This window comes from Gastrolobium bilobum, unplaced genomic scaffold (assembly GCF_033153095.1).
Source record: "Gastrolobium bilobum isolate Gb01-03AN ecotype WA unplaced genomic scaffold, APGP_CSIRO_Gbil_v1 utg18565, whole genome shotgun sequence".
Classification (NCBI taxonomy): domain Eukaryota; kingdom Viridiplantae; phylum Streptophyta; class Magnoliopsida; order Fabales; family Fabaceae; genus Gastrolobium; species Gastrolobium bilobum.
This window is the reverse complement of record NW_026895576.1, coordinates 16222-34024: the sequence shown is the minus strand read 5'-3', so window position 1 is coordinate 34024 and position 17803 is coordinate 16222. Positions and strand designations below refer to the sequence as shown.

Sequence of the window (17803 nt, the reverse complement as noted above, 5' to 3'; positions counted from 1 at the left end):
CACGGGTGTGTATGCTATATAACTTGTCAGTATCGTTTTCACTGGCGTGCATTGTAGACCGCAAGTCAAACGGTCAAAGATGTCATTCATGCAGAGACGTTATACAGGACCTTTATGCATGCTAAATACTAACATTAATCAAAATTAAGTTCATTAAACTACCGTAAATGGCTGGGGATTGGAGTATATGCTATATATACAGTAACACTCAATATACAACTTGTCAGTATCATTTTCACTGATGTGCATTGTAGACCGCAAGTCAAACGGTCAAAGATGTCATTGATGCAGAGACGTTATTCAGGACCTTAATGTATGCTAATTTATACAAAAAAACAAAAAAAATACAATAGCACAGTGGGTCAAAGATGTCATTGATGCAGAGACGTTATTCAGGACCTTTATGCATGCTAGTTTATACCAAAAAACAAAAAAAAAAACACAGTAGCTAAAGGATAACATTAGGGTTTAAAGTTTAAACATACGTGGGTGATTTTCTCTGATTGTGATGAGTCCATTTTCTCGTTAGCGCAGTGTAGGGTTTAGGATTCGGAGGAAAATAATGCTATTAAATATTTATATACGATGATGATATATGGGCCTTGGCCCAAGCACTTGGAAACTTTTGAAAATAAAAAATAAAAAATAGTTTATATAGTTTGACGGAGAAAATCTATTTATATAAAAAATTGAAAAAAAGACCTATGTAATAGTCATTAAAATTCAATGAACCATATGAAATGTCCGTGTTGAAGAGCGGTAAAAGATAAAAATTGGCAGAAATTGATTTAAATATGAATAGGATACACGAATGGGTTCAAAGTTAAAAAGCGTCATGGGTGAAAAGGACTGCACAAGGAAATAGAAATAAATTAAGAGCACGGGTAATAAGGTTGGGGTTTTTGTGAGGGCTTAACGCTCCACATCACTTCAATCATCAATTCACATTCTTCTCTATTTTTTGTTTGGATTAGGTTTCCTTCAAATTCGGTTTTACACTTCATGAATGCAAAACTAACTTGTACGTGTGAAATCGTCTTAGTATGAAACCCTGTGAATACTTCATTTCGTGGTGATGGAACTTACTAAATGCCGTTAATGTTTCCAGGAATGTGAGGTAAAAAGTGAAGTGATTTTAGTGGAAATGGAGCAGTATGAAATTCTAGAACAGATTGGTAAAGGTTCCTTTGCTTCTGCTCTGCTGGTCAGGCACAAGCACGAAAACAGAAAGTGAGCTTCGTTCCTAACTCTTTGTTTAATTAAATGTGTGATTCGAGATATCTTTTTTGCTTTGCAGGTTAAATTGTTTAAGTAATATGTATGAACTCGTGTGTTATGTTTAGTTATACTCACTGATAAGCTCGTATATCGTTTTGTATTTGTTATTTTGTATTTTGTATTTAGGTATGTCCTCAAGAAGATCCGTCTTGCTCGCCAGACTGACAGAATCCGTAGATCTGCTCGCCAGGAAGTAATGCTCCTAACTGAATCTCAGTTCATAAACGGGGGCTTACTTCTTTCTTTGAATAATTTTACTTACTTGTGCATTATGTATGTTAGATAAATACACCTATGTTTGGGATAAAGGTGTTGTTCATGTTGATGTTGATGTTTTGCAGCTTGAGAATTTAATATTGATCTTTGAGTCCAGGTTTTATAATTCATTTTAGTCAATGTAATATTTAGAATACTTTTCTTTCTATTTATCGGTTTTTGTTTTAGAATGTGAAACGGGATACTTAGGCTATGTTTGGATTGATGGAGTGGAATAGAATGAAATTAAATTAGTTGTTATTGTTTTGATTGTTTGAAATAGGATATAATGGAACTGGATGATGGAATGCATTTATTCCATTCTATCAAATACCCATATTTTTCTTTGCCCCAATTTGGGGGGGAATGGGATGGAACCACTCTATATAGGACCAATAATAAAAAAGTTATAACTCTTACCATTCTGTCCACTTTCCAAATAATGGAACAGATACTTCACTCCATTCTATCATGAAATATCTAAACAATTTTATGGAAATTTCATTCCATTCCACCTATCATTGAATATCCAAACACTGCCTTATGTTGTCTTTTTAATCTAAAAGATTCTAAGATGCTTTGTTGATTCCTTGTTTTGCAGATGGAGCTTACCTCTAAAGTTCAAAATCCATTTATTGTAGAGTATAAAGATTCCTGGGTAGAAAAGGTCGGACTTTTTATTTTTAATCAAAACTTTTGAATTTTGTTGCTTTTTGTTGTTCTGTTGTCATGTTGTTTATTTGACTTACTAAGAGTTCCATGAGTCTAAATTTTGGTTTATGTTGTCAAAAGTGACTTATTCTGGACTTGAAAATTTTAATGATTTTCTATTCACTTGTTTCTTGACAAATGCTGATTTTTTATCATACTAATGAAAATCTTGGTGGGGGAACCACTCTTTGTAACACAGCATATGGATTTATAGTTCTTAATTAATTTGTAATTCTGAAATTGCCAAGCTGGTATCTTCACTTCCAGGGTTGTTTTGTATGTATCATCATTGGATATTGTGAAGGAGGAGATATGTAAGTCATTATTCTCATTGAATTCAAGAATTTGAGGAACACAGAACATTTATGAAGACATTTTATCTTTTAACTGCGAATTATGTAGTCCTTCTATAATTTCTTTGTTGTACAGGGCTGAAGCTATTAAAAAGGCTAATGGTATTCATTTTCCTGAAGAGGTTGGTCAGCCTTGGAGCAACTCCTTTTACTTCTGAACCCGGAATGAATAATTTTCATTCCTATGTGAAAGCTTTTTAGCACTTAATTAATTAATATCTATCAACTTTTGCTTGCAGAGGCTTTGTAAGTGGCTTGTCCAATTGCTGATGGCACTTGATTACTTGCATGCAAATCATATTCTTCATCGTGATGTCAAGGTGAATGATTTCTCTAAGTTCAATAACTGAAGATGTTATGTCGCTAGGTATCTGAAATCTTCGAGGACTCACTTTATATTGATGTTTTATCTACATTGGTTTCAGTGTTCGAATATATTCTTGACTAAAGATCAAGATATACGTCTAGGTAATGGCTTCCTTCATTCTATCGTCACACTGCTCTTAGACTTCATGGATTTGTTTGGAGTCTGAACATCTCTAAGTGTGCCTTGTTTTAGTATCGTATCCTTATGTTATGTATGTTGGATTTGGATGCAGGTGACTTTGGTCTTGCTAAAATGTTGACATGTGATGATCTTGCTTCCTCAGTGAGTGTTATGGCCAAGATATTCTTTTGATCACTTTTACTTGATCTCTTACTGTGTGTTCTTTCTCTACACCTAGGTAGTGGGGACTCCAAGTTATATGTGCCCAGAGCTTCTTGCTGATATACCCTACGGTTCTAAGTCAGATATCTGGTCTTTGGGTAAGATAGATTTATTTTGTACTCATGACATAACCTAGGGTTAATTATACTTTCCTTTCACCTGTTTTACAGTATGTTTTCAATTGCAATTGACATCAGTTATAACATTTGTCAGGATGCTGTGTATATGAAATGGCTGCTCATAAGCCAGCTTTTAAAGCTCTTGTAAGTTAATATAAGGTTGAAAGTTATATCTTTTTTATTATTTTTAACAAAACATTATTTGCAAAACTTTTTCAGCATGGGAATTGGATTTAGTACAGTGATTCATTTGAAACGTCGAATATTATGTTGTTTCATCATCAATGTCCATGGTGATTCATTTTAGAACACAACATGAAATCAGTGACTTTTTTGTTGTCTTCTATTTGAGCAGGATATGCAATCATTGATTAACAAAATAAACAAGTCTTTAGTGGCTCCATTACCAACAGTGTATTCTGGTTCTTTGTGAGTACTCTATTTCCGAAGAATCTTATGTTCTTTAGACTCTTTATCTGTCTTTCCCCCATTTTATATAACAGTTATGTTGGTACCTATACCTACAGCATTTGAATAATGTCAATGCCTGGTTTATTGGGGAAGGAATGCATGCATTGTAGATACTGATAAAATCAGTGATCACTCTTCGATGCATTCATAGTTTGTCAAGCCTACCATTAAATTTGTCTTACCATTGGCTGATAGGATTTCAAAATTGATGCGGATTGGAAATCTAAGTGCTCTTGCATCCAAAAAGTGTTCTATGTTAAGAATTATGTCATTTTAAAAGCATGTCTACACTACAGCTCTCAATTCACTTAATATGACCCTTTTGTTACGACTGAAAGATGACATGTAATTCAGTATGGGATTTAGTTTACCATTATGCATTTTGCAATGATAACTCTAGTTTAGTGGCAAGCAATCTTTTTTCTTTTTAACTCCTGATACACTCCAGATTTGGATATATCTTATTGACTCACATTCTCAATCTTTGTACAGTTATTTATCATTTCTGCTGCTCATTTTATTGACCTTATTCAATGACATGATGGGTGTAACGTATTGTGATATATGTATTTCTTCTTTCAGTCGAGGGCTTGTTAAAAGCATGTTGCGGAAAAATCCAGAGCTTAGACCAAGTGTACGTTTCATTTTTGAGTTTTTTTTTTTTTGCATTTATCAAGATGTGGATTAATTGATGAAAACTAGTCTATACAAAAAATGTATGCAGATATCATTGTCTGTACATGGCTTACGTATGATTGTCTTTGAGTGATAAATATGAGCCAAATGTCATCACAGCCGAATAAGTTTAGATGTGGACTTGGATTTTGTGGTCTCTTTTTTAAAAATAAAAATAATATATATATATATATATATATATATATATATATATAATTTTGGCTTTTAGCTTTTCATCTTATATGGTATAAGGTAGTGGAGCAAATCTTGTTTTGACTCTATTAAGAGATGTAAAAAAATCATTCATGTGCCTTCACCCAATGCTTAAGCTTTTGGGAGAATTGGTTATTTGACAAGGTATCAGAGGCGCCTAAGATTAAGTTGTCTCGAATTCTATCCTTGCCGCCCCGTATTCTGATAAAAACAAGTTAACTTTTAGTACAAGGCAAACCAAAAAAATGGGTCTATACACTATTCACGTAACAAATCTCATAGGGTTCGCACGGGGAAGCGTGTTAGAGATGTAATAAAACCATTCATGTGACCTTACCCAATGGCTAAAGCTTTTGGGAGAATTGATTGCTTGACAGATTCCTTAGTGTTTCTTTCGCAAGCTCTATTCTTATACCATATTACTCTTCGAGCTCCATATATTCTATGATGAGCAATTTTCTTTTATATTCAATTTTCTTGAGACTTGGCTTCTAGAAAATGTGTAATGTGACGTAAAAAAATGGGATTTCAAGAACTAAAGGTATTTTTACACTTTTGCTCAACATGCATATCAGGAGGCCACTTATAGGACCATTTGGTTGGTTTTATTTTTACCATATCTTTGGATGCTGTAACTTCGTTAATTATGTAATCATATAACTATGAAGGTAGTGTCAGCCTTTAGCCTTTACTTCTGTTCTCTTCATCTCTTCCTGCGTTGATGAAAAATATTTTTTTAATCCCTTGTTTTTCTTATCATCATCATCATTATCGGTTTAATTCTGACTTCTGTTCTATAAATTACCGCAAGACTTTTATATTGCAATTTGAAGTGTTAAACATTTTAAGTTAACCAAATATCCTTTATACGTTTCATGAAAGGCACTGCTATATTTGTAAATTTAATTGTTTGCTGAAAACTGTACTGTGTTCTTTTTCCACCCTTGTATAACTTATTTATGCAATTCTGCTTGATTATTTGGATAGATTTGTTCAACGCAAATTAAGCGCAGTTTGTTTGGCAGGCTGCAGAGTTACTAAATCATCCACATCTTCAACCTTATATTCTTAAAATTCACCTAAAGCTAAATAGTCCCAGAAGAAGTACTTTTCGATTCCGATGGTCTGACTCAAACTATGGAAGGAGAACTCGGTTTGAAGAGCCAGAATCTGTTTCTACTCTTTCTGACAGAGATAAACGGTTGTCATTCAGCAACGACAGGGCATTGAATCCTAGTATTTCTGGAACTGAACAAGGTTCTTTGTGTTCTACTCAAAGAGCACAAGGATTCTCTACTTGTTTAAAAGAGAAATACTATGAACTATCTGTGGGCTGTGTTGTTGAAGAATGCAATACTAACAAGTCAAAAGAGACGAAGTTCTCAACAGTTGATAGGATGCCAAGATTGAGAGCAGCTAAGGAATCTGCCACCCCCAGAAGGCAGACAATTCCATCAAAGATAGTCCATACTGGTTCTAAACGAAATTTTGTAAGTTTAAGCTCTACACTACTCAATAGCTCCATTTATCTTGATTACTGCCCAAGAAATAAGGAAAGAGAAAAATAATTTAACTCATGCTGAGCAGATTGAATTAACTACTCAACCTGAATTATGTCATCTAAAGATCATAATTATATATAATTTTAAAACGGAAATTTGGGTTTGGATTTTCCTATATAATGGCATTAATTTTTGAATCACGTGTGACACATTTTGTATGCATGTGTGAAAATATGTACATACGTCCTATATTAGCAAATACCTAATGTCATCACATAATGATTTCATATTAATTTCCAAGAGAACTCAGTTTGTGGGTGAGGTTTTCTTGGCCTGAATCATGGAGAGCATATATGTTTCTGAAGAATCTAGTCTGTGTATTGATTTATGTGTTTGCTTATCATCATTTCAGCTTCCAGCATCTCCTATCCCAGCTGGTAAATTTACCCCACCAACCCGCAGAGCCTCCCTTCCACTGCCTACAAGATCCATGGCCACGACCACCCCTTATAGAACCAATGTTGGTCTTCGAAGTGTGGACTCCCCTGATATTTCTGTTAATGCACCGCGAATTGACAAGATTGCAGAATTCCCTCTGGCCTCTTATGAGGTTCCTCTCTTCCCTATCCGTGGAACTTCATCAACATCAGGTCAGTGCTCTTCTTCTGATTCCCCAAGGAGTGCAGAGTGCTTAATCACAAAGGACAAGTGTACAATCCAGGTTGTGGACAAAGCCAGTGTCCCTACCAGTGGTATTGATGTCTGTCCAGTTGCTCCAGTTTCATATGCCAATGAATGCTCTGAACATGTGGCGACTGCTGTTTCAAGCCATTCCTCTGCTGAGTCTTGTCAGCGCAGGTTTGACACCTCGTCTTACCAGCAACGTGCGGAGGCATTGGAGGGGTTGCTCGAGTTCAGTGCGCGGCTCCTACAACAACAGAGGTTTGAAGAGCTTGAGGTGTTGTTGAAGCCATTCGGGCCTGAGAAGGTTTCTCCAAGGGAAACAGCTATTTGGTTGACTAAGAGCTTCAAAGAAACTGTGGCCTAAGGTTTTCTGATGCACTTTTATGATCATTAACAACATTGTAAATTAATGTAGTACTATTTATGACATTATAATTTGAAGAGTAGCTTCTAATCTTAGTTGTTCTAGACTTCTAGTTGACACCATTGGCATTTTCTGAGATAGCTGTACTACGCAGCGCTTGTACTACTAGTTTGAAGTTCATAACTTTTTCACGAATGTCCAAACTAAGTTCAAATTTTCTTTTTGTGAAATAACATCAGTAATTTTAAAATTTTATATAAAATTATGAAACATAAACAGTCATTTATTATTTATTATATATCTGTAAAATTTAATTTCTATGCACTAACAGTATCATTCAGTGATGTGTTATAACTTCTAATAAAAAGTATGATGTTTTATTATATTATTTAATGAAGTTATCTATAAAATATGTCAAACTCACTAACTTGTATGATAATACATCACTGTATAATAGTGTAACATTTTTAACATTGATGGTATATTAAAGTTCAATTCAACTACCATTTTAAATGTGCAAGACACGGGCTTGCACGGGTTAAATTTAGATTACCAAAAAAAAAATATGTAGAATTTTAATTTTAATTTCTTGAAAAATACTGAATACATATGTAATTAATTATTGAAATGGAAAACATGAATATGAATAATATTTAGTATTTATAACTGATGATCTTGGAAAAAAAATATTAAAAGAGAATTATTGTTGAAAAAATATATATATGATATGAATTTGAATAAACAAAGGTAACTTTTCACAAAAGATAAAAATAAATAAAGCAAAAAACATAGATGATTCGACCGGTTTATATGGAGTAGAAAGAATTTGATCCATTAATACTACGGATTAATGTTTTTTAGGTGGGAACGGTTATACTTACCACCAGGTAAGTTTATCACCCTTATAACCAATCTTATCATCGTTAGATTAGAATTAAATCTAACGGTTCATAATTATTCCTTATAATCTTAATTTTTATTCTCTCATCTCCTGGGTTGTGATCTGTACATCTCTCTCTAGGTTTGAGAATCTCCTCTCTTATCCTCTCTTCATCGTTAAGCGCACAAAGCGAATAATTGGACATGTGAGTTAATTCTTTCCATCATCGCTGAATAGGTTTGGGAAATCACAATTCTTTTAAAGTACCGGAGACAATTGAGACATTAGCTTTCTTGTTTGTAAATTTTCCTTTCTATAGATGCTTTAATAAGACCCTACATATTTTGATCCTGCTGTACATGTGCCTCATTTACTCATAAGAAGAGGCTGAGATGGAATTTTCGCCATTTCTTTTAATGTTTAATTCTGAATAATCTCCTCCTTTTTTCTCTGGTTTAGACGAGTGATTCATGTTTTGGCTATTACTTTCTTTACAATTGTGGTGCAAGAGACTATTAAGACTCAACAGGCTGTGGACTTTTTCGTAGTTCAATTTGTAATTAGGGGAAAAGAAAGGGCTTCTCACGGGAATGATTTGGCATATTTATAATGACTTTTAGATTAGTGACGAGTTCTACTACATTTTTTTATCCGAAAACTACCCTTATTCCGGACTATTTTCTTTTCTTTTTATTTTTGTGTTAATCATTAGGGGCTAACCCCAAAAACAAACAACTACAAAGAACAAGGTCTGGGGGTAGTAATCCCCCTTGGCATCACACAACATCACATTCCTCAAATCAAAAGGAGGAGTTACAGGATTCTTACTCCTGGTTCATTCCCGGCTAAATTCTAACTACCTAATTCTGCTCAGTAGTTTAGTTGTGATGTTTTGATAGTACTTTTAGAGGTTTGAAAATGAGAAATATATATATAAGTCACAAATTTCAATCTCAATCTTTAATTGAGTTTTACTTTATCTGTATCAGCTTATTGGTTATAAATGAATTCTATCTGGGAACATTTTATTTCCTATATTGCTATTCCTGTTAAGTGCACCACATTGTCCCCTCCCAAAATAAGGTGATGCATATGCATGTAGCCTAATAATGTAAGCTTTATCTACAAAAAAATAAATAATGTAAGCTTTACTTGTTTTTTGGCCAGTAATAACTTTAGGTTCAGAACTTGCGATCAGTAATCCACTTTAATTTGTTCTAGTTCTATGACGTTTCCATAGGAACACTTTTCAATTCTCAAGGCAATTACTTTACATTTGAATTGATTATCAAGCATGATACATAATGATTCAGCAGCCAACGAAGGAGATTCTATTCTAGCTTAGGATACCAAGTTGAGAAATTACAAGAACCATGCATCTTTCATTTTCCTATGCCTTAAAATCTGCGGAATGATTCACAAACTCTCTTGCCACATATTGTAATGGTTGAAACGAAAACAAGTAAGCTTTGTGAGCTCTTTAAAATATGCTTTGATATATGGCTCAGACATTGTTCCAACCCTCTGATTCGTCTTTCTTGGGATTCGGTTTGCAAGCATGGAGCATGAAGTTGCATGCTCCAACAGCCTCTTCAACTGTCAGATAGATCCATTTCTGCCCTATATGTTCTTGGACCTTGGATTTGTTCAGTTTCTTCATCACCTCGCTTCCAGGATTGACCAAAACAAGCTGCATGCAAAAAATAAAAAATAAAATAAAAAAAACTAATCAAGCATGCTAAAATTGAAAATGCTATAAGAAAATATTGGTTCATAATTAACAGATAACATGAGAGAAAGAATTACTTGTAGTCCTCTTCTGTCTGCAATCTTCTTGACCTCTTCAAGCATGCTTATTCCACTTGTATCAATGTTCCCAACAGCTTCCAACAAAATTACACAGCAACTTAGGACTGGAAATTCTAATAACCAAATATCAATTACTATATTTCTTAGGCCCATTACTTACCACTCATATCCATTATTACATACTGCAAACTTGTCTCCCCTGCAGTTTTAATTCTGTCTTCCTCTTCATCAATCCACCTTGTGATCCTATGAACAGTAACCAAGTTTTGAAACTAGGGTAAGTGTCCACTTCTATTGTAGGCCAGAATTTTTTGCATGCAAGAGAATAACTAACTCCAAATTTACACCAACTTACCTTTCTCTCAAATAACTTGCATTGGCAAAATAAATTGGTGCATCAATCTGTAGAATTAGGATTCCAGAAACATGTTTTGCATTTGGATATTGCTCAACATTTCTGTATATAACAGAATTTGGAATGTTGCCCAAAACATGTGTCCTTGGCCTTGCAACAAATAAAAGTACCCGAAGTACAGATATTGCAACCTACAGGAAAACACATTAATTTCATAAACCTTTATATTAAACTCAGAAGTTAGTGAGAAACATAAAATTTAGCAGAGTGGGAGCTCATTGATACATACTGCTATGACTAAACCGATTTCAACACTGCCAAACACCACGCCAATATATGCACTCATGCACACGACAAAATCAAATTTGTCAACCTTCCACAGATGGATGGCAGCTTGATAATCTATAAGGCCAAGCATTGCTGATACAATTATGGCTGATAGCACCACCAAGGGAGTGTAATGGAACAAGGGTGTTAGGAATAACAATGTCAACATGACTGCAATTGACATTACAATGTTTGACACCGCAGTTTTGCATCCAGCATTATAGTTCACGGCTGAACGCGAAAATGGCCCTGAAACAATATTGGTTTTTTAAACCACATTTGTTAGCAGATGTGGAAAAATAAAAAGTAATTGATTGATTACTTTTCTTGTGGTTGATGGATGAAAATAAGCCTGTAAATAAAGCTCATGCAAAAGGCAAAAAGAAGAAAAGGGTATATATTTTTGTTAGCAATTGGTGATGTTCTGGCTGAGCAAAGCACCGAATTACTTGCATGTCAAATGGGGTGCATAACATTTGATTCTAATAGTTAATAAAACCTTTACCTGTTGTGAGGTAGCAAGAGGTGAAAGAACCAACTATGTTCATGGTCCCAATAGCTATCATCTCTTTGTTGCCATCAATATGGTAATTTTTAAACATTGCAAAGCTTCTTCCCACTGCTATTCCTTCCTGAATAATATCATCAATGATCAACACTCAAGACCTTGTTGACATCTATATTAACAAGATTAGCAGATCTAGTACTTCGTCTATTGCATATGACATTCATTTCCGAGATTAAAAGTTTGCTCTTCATTTAATAGGAAAATATGTAAAGTAGGGATAAAGGAAGATCAAAATGATTAACAACATAAGTTTTGAATAAATTAAGGGTGACATGCTTATCTTTTGGAAATTTGAGAGACACTGGGATGAAATGTAAAGGGGAGGAATTTAGCTGTTGGAGCAACAAGCTCTAAACTTTTTGGTTAGAATTTTGCTCTTTTTTAAAACCCTTTATCAAGAAGGGTTACGGTTTAATCTAGTTATAGCATAACATGGTCTCTAATTGTTTTGATTCTGACTCACTTGACCATGTCAGAATAAAATGTTAGCTTACAACTAACATTTTCCTTTAAGCACTTAGTAATAATTTTATGCCTTTTGAGAATCAAACATGTAATTTAAATTTTAATATCAATTATAAGATCATGTTTACTATTGATTTAAAAGTTATAATTTTAATTCAAATAAAATTATTCTTAGTTAAGCTCGTTAACAAGTGTTGGGACACTACGAGAAAACTTTGGGTACTCCTGCGCTAAGTACATCTATGCTAAAAGGAAAAAAAGTTTTAGATCTTAAAAAAAATTATAAAGGAAAGCATGGATTAAAATAAAAAGAAAAATTTCCTTTTTAGTAACACGGAGTACCGAGTTCGATACTGGGGTGTTTGGTAGAAGGGATTTTTTTAGATTGCTTGGAAAGTCACATTGGTAATCTTATATTGTCGTGTTTGGTACAAGGTTACCCAAATTTTTTTCCTGGAGATCATTCTTTCCTGGTATTCGTATTTACACACAAAATTCTTGTTTCAAATTACCTTTGAAAGTGTGGTATTTTATAAATCCCACACCAAAGGAAAAATGAAACAAACTTACGAGACAAAAATACCCTGCAGGCTGCACCCATAAAGTCATTCTTTGAGGTCTGTATAATGACCCTAAATGATAAATCTTAATTAGAGATTTAATTTAAGGATTTAAATATCATAATTAGATTCAGTGAGCGATTTCGAGTATTTTGACTGTAATCATGACTATGTTATGAACAGTGCGTTCTGCCGGAGAATTTGCAATTTTGTGAATTAACCGGTAGAGCTTAAATGATTAAAAAATGATTTTAGAGACATAATTTGACAATTCTGACGTCAAATATGAGTTCAGAACAAAAAATTGTATAGTCTGGCACTTTCCATGAAAATCTTGTGAATAATGTTTCTACCGAGTATTTTGTACTGCTGTTTAAGCAATCTGTAAAGCCCAGAAGCAAATAAATGATGAAATAAGAATAACAAAAGTCCAATATATGCCAAGCAAGTCAATATAGGCCCAAGAAAATGATAAGTTTATAAGTGTTAAGTTTCGAAAATAAATAAAGTACAGTTAGTGGTTCACAGTGCATTTCGTCAAAAACGGTGCAGAAACCATACTGTGAATTATGAATATTGTTCCTTAGGAAATAAAAATTAATGTAAATGATTTTAGAAAAATAAAAATATGTTTGTAGCTTTGAGTTAGTTCCGGGTCAGTTTAAGTGAAAATACGCGAAAGAAAAATATCCGTTAAAAGGTCACATGTGTTATAAAGCCTTGTCACTTTAAAGATCACTATTCACATCAGCTTTCCGTTCTTCTCTTTCTTCCAAAACCGATCTGCACTTGGACAAGGGGGGGCTTAGGGTTTGGTTTTCCTTTCTTTGATTTCTACATCATCCATCCTCCAAATTCAAAGACCCACCACATGAAATCGATTAGAAACCACTCAATGAATCCATTTCACCTATCAATTTGAGCTATAGTTAAGTGTGTGAGGAGTTCTTCCTCCCCCCATTTTTGAGTTACTATTCATTGGAGGAAAAAAGTGAGTTTTTGATGGAGCTTTTCTTGGAGGTTGCTCTCTAGGCCTTGGGAAGTTGATTAGTGGTAAGAAACCTTTATTTTCATGATATTATTTTGATGATTTGAGTCATAGAAATTGTGAGCATGTGTTGGGTGGGAAATAAATTAGTTTAAAGGTAATGTGATGATGGATTTTTGATATTTGGTATATAAGCATGTGAAATAAGCATTTTTACATGTATTAAATGAAAAATTTCCTTGTGCTGTGGCTTTTTATAATTCGGCCATGTGAGGACATAGAGGGGTTGATGTGCAAAATTTTAATCCATGTATTTGGAAGGAGTGAGGTATTGTAATAAGTGGAAAAATCAGGAACTAGTAAGGATGCTTAAATGAGGAAAAAAATCCTATGAATACTTGCCCCTATGTTTCGGCCTTGTGGGTCTTTGAGGGGCTTAATATTCCAAAATAATTTAAATTGGAACTTGGTGTATATATATTTATGTATGTGTAGTTGTTAAACTAAGTGAAGAAAAGAATAAGTAAAAAGAAAAGAACCCTTGTGCCTATTGTCCTTGTAGAATTCGACCTATAGGGTGGCTTAGGGATATATTTGTTGCACTTTATTTTAATAAAATGTGTTGTAATTCGTTGTATAAAATTGATGATTTAAGAAGTGAAATGGCTTGAAAAAGGGTTGAAAAATACCTTGAGTCCCTTAAGGGTAGGTTCACGGCCTCTTAAAGAAAATGGCATGAATTATGTTGAAAATTCTCAAGTGAACATTTGATTAAAAATTAAAGAATGCTAACGAGTATAAGGTGGTCTAGACTTGTGTATTGGCATAGCATTGGCAAAAATATAAAGAAAGGAAGATAAGCGATAAAATGTATGCCTTATGGAAAATCTAGGCATGATAGCATTTTATTGATTTGTATTTGTGGATTCTTCTCTAGGTGTGCCTAGGGATTGAAAAGGAGTGGAATTCTATTGAAGCGATATAATTAACTTGTGCAACAAGTAAGGGTATTGGTAAAGCTTCAAGAGGTAAGCTCTATGTTTAAGGAGTCTTTTCCTGCTTGAGGACTCCACCATGGTTAGTGAACTATGGTTGAACTGTATGACTGTTATTTAGATGCTTTGTATAGATGCATTCATATAGAGTTATTTGATAACATGATATGTTTTGCTCTGATATGACTTCTGTAATATGATCTCTGTAACAATCTCTGGCCATTGATTGTATAGTACCCGGATGTCCGCTTTGGGGTCCTCCCTCGGGAACACGTGCGTTGATTTCCGCTTGGGGTCCTCCCTTGGGAATGGCGGTGCACATCTCTGATATGATATGGATATATGCTCTGTTCTGTTATATGTTGTATTTGTATACTCTGTATCTGACTTTCATGCAGGAGTGAGCCAGGGGTATGGAGAATTCTCTATAAACCTGGAGCTTATTGGGATTTGTAATCTCACCCCTCGTTGGGGCCATATTTTCAGGTGCCCAGATCCCCGGTGAGACCTCTCGAGTCAGGGACGCTACCCGTGGCTGAGGATTTTGGACGTATTGGATTTTGAGTAGCTGTAGGCTACTTCTATTTTGGAGTATAGTGCTTTCATTTAGTATTTCAGTATTTTGTGGATCATGATGTTAGTTCCTTTATTTTGTATATGGCCTGTATAGGTTTTGTACATGTCTGTCAGTTTGATGCAATTACATTTGAGTATTCAGGCACGTTATATGATGATGTAGTATTCAGTTATGTTTATGTATTGGATTGCATGCTGTTAGATTAGCGGCACTGAGCCAAGTTATGCATGCACCCATGGATGAGTATCTGATTATATTTGCATGACTGGTACTTCTGGATTGATGTGTTGTATAAACTGTTTATCAGGAAATGCTTCTGAGTGGGATTGGAAAATCTCCAGTTGTCCGATTTATAGAGGAAACTATGTCCGATTTTCGTTTACGTCGAATGAGAATTAAAAAGAAAAAGAAAAAATTAGCTCGTATTTTCGTAAGTTAAGTCTTCCGCTGTTTCTGTTTGTATCATATGCATGTTAATTGAACCGGCTCGAGACGGAGATGTTACAGTCTACAGGTCTTTCAACTCACTCGAGTCCAACCACTCCATAGCACTGAAGCTGCGTCGCCTTGAGTTCCTTCAAGAACATTTCACCGCTACCCTTTAATCTTGCGCCTCAATTTCTCACAATGTCCTTGCGTGGATGATGACATGTTAGATTCAGTATCACTGGCATGAAGCTCTTCCTTGCGGTCCATTAACCTTTCTTGGTCGAGGATGTTCTTCACACATGTAGGGTTGTCTTCCTTGGCTTTGTACTACTCAATCATGGTTGAGATTGATTTGTCTAATTGCACAGACCTAACTGACTCAGCTGCTAAGACAAAAATGTAGAATCATTAAGGGGTTATTTTTGTAAAATAACATATTTTTCCATTAATATTTCACCATCAACCAAATGTAGAATCAGTAATTTTTGTCTAATATTTTCAGTAATATTTTATCTTACCAAACAACTTTTTTGTAACATTCCCAGAAAACTCACATTTCTATCATATTCCCAGTAATCATAATTCTCAGATAAATTTTTTTTTCCTGTACCAAACACCCCCTCATAGTATTAAAAAAATTTGTGAGCACTAGACAAGACGACTGAAGAAGGTTATCATGTGATCGAAAAAAATTTCAATACTATTGAGTATTGAATTCGGTACTCCTTTTTATTAAAAAAGAATTTTTTTTTTCATTTTAACCCTTATTTTACTTTATATTTTTCTGTAAGTCCCATAATTTTTTTTCCTTATAATATGAACGTAGATACAACTATTGTACAGAAAGTTTTCTCCATGTGATCAGACGTGAATTTACGTGATTTTGCCTTTTGAAAGTTTTTTTTTTTTTAAAGGCACAATGAACCAAATTTGACTATCTAAATCACTTTCAAAGGGGGAGGACCACATGATTAGAATAAAATGCCACAAATATATAATAATGCCCATAATGTTATTGCTTAACATTGTCTAATTTATTTTGGCTAAGGATGTGACTTTTCAGAGTTGTGATTTGTCTCTATTACGTACGTTGTCACGGGCCACGTAACTGGGTTGCCGTGTGTCAATGGCATTACATTAGGCATGCGTATATGATATACTAATAAAGAAAATGACGTTTGATGCCCTTACCGCAAGTGCTATAATGCCAACGACAAGGCCTGTTTTGATAGCTGTTGTCAAATAAGGCGACACAAATACCAAATCTGTGAGAGATGGTGGATTGAGCCCCTTCTTCAATTCTCCTATCTGAACATATATGTACAAATTACAATACACAAACAATACTCCACATCAGATCCCCACCTTTTTCTGAAGACAATATCTTAAAAAATAGAAATATGATAATAACTTATAATCAGGTAAATACATTGACCCACATAATATTTAGACTTAGGGAGTGTATTGGATTGAGATTTCAAAGAATTTTAATGAATTATTTTTGGACAAAAAAATTTGTTGGTATTCGATTAGGATTTTAATGGATTGAAAAAAAGTCACGTGGTATTCAATTAGGATTTTAAAGAATTATTTTAGAATTCGTCCAAATTCGTTGGTATTCAATCAGGATTTTAAACAATGGAATCACAATCTCGTGGTATTCAAAAATCCGGCGATTTTAATGGATTTTATATTGGTGTGGATTTCGTGAGACTTTTTAGTGAAAAATATAAATATGATGTCTCTCTCACAATCTCACCCTAACCCTAAGATTTTTTGAGATTCTTCTATTGCAGTGTTTTCTTCTTCCTTCGGCCGGTTGACGGCTCGAAATTGGGTTCCGCCATGGGAGCTTCATCAAAACTAAAAAAAAAACATATTTTTGAGCGATTTTCATCACAAAACAACTCAGAAACAACAAACCAACAGGATTTTAAAATAATATATCTCAAAAATAACATATTTTTGAGCCATTTTTGAGAAATTTTGGAAGTTTAAAAAGTGATTTTTCAAGCTATGGTCGCGATTTTTCTTGGTAATAAAACGTGTGATTTTTGTATTAAAAATAGCATAAAACAGTTAAAAATAAGAACTAAAACCCTCAAACCAATTTTCGTTTTACATAAATGAAACAATATCAATTTAAAGAAAGATTGAAACTTTCATAATATGAACCCTATATTTAGTAACAATACATTAATGAACGAAATTCCTTCACTATAAGAAACGATTTCAAACAATTTTTGTGTCAATAGATAACTAAAAACTTGTATCTCAAAAGCCACAAAGCAATTAAAGGATTCAATGTATTTACTGAAAAATTTCTGAGAAATTTTCTAAACCTCATGTTATTAAACCCAAAATTTCAGATTCAAATTTTTTTGATTAAGAATGTTTGTTGTTTAGTAATTTTGAATGTTTGTTAAAAATTATATTATGTTTTACTGATTAAGAAAATTATATTAGGTTTTACTTTTTCTTATTAATTTCATTGCATTTCTTTGTTATTTTTTTAT

General features: G+C 33.9%; 2 protein-coding genes across 2 annotated transcripts; one reads left to right on the top strand and one right to left on the bottom strand.

Annotated features, from left to right (window-relative positions):
• Nucleotides 1–916: 916 nt before the first annotated feature.
• On the top strand, nt 917–7528 carry LOC133317449 (serine/threonine-protein kinase Nek4-like). The gene is made up of 15 exons (XM_061519321.1): nt 917–1021; nt 1109–1230; nt 1405–1471; nt 2135–2200; nt 2512–2558; nt 2674–2719; nt 2837–2917; nt 3023–3065; nt 3197–3246; nt 3323–3404; nt 3520–3569; nt 3781–3854; nt 4479–4530; nt 5810–6274; nt 6699–7528. Exons 2-15 carry the CDS (start codon nt 1145–1147, stop codon nt 7332–7334), a joined length of 1845 nt encoding a protein of 614 aa, XP_061375305.1. The 5' UTR covers nt 917–1021; nt 1109–1144; the 3' UTR covers nt 7335–7528.
• Nucleotides 7529–9649: 2121 nt separating this feature from the next.
• On the bottom strand, nt 9650–16728 carry LOC133317459 (sulfate transporter 3.1-like). The gene is made up of 8 exons (XM_061519330.1): nt 16717–16728; nt 16479–16595; nt 11211–11337; nt 10668–10954; nt 10379–10569; nt 10184–10269; nt 10021–10097; nt 9650–9904 (listed from the first exon to the last, which is right to left on the bottom strand). The coding sequence occupies exons 1-8, from the start codon at nt 16726–16728 to the stop codon at nt 9719–9721; spliced, it is 1083 nt and encodes a 360-aa protein (XP_061375314.1). The 3' UTR covers nt 9650–9718.
• Between the last annotated feature and the right edge of the window lie 1075 nt (nt 16729–17803).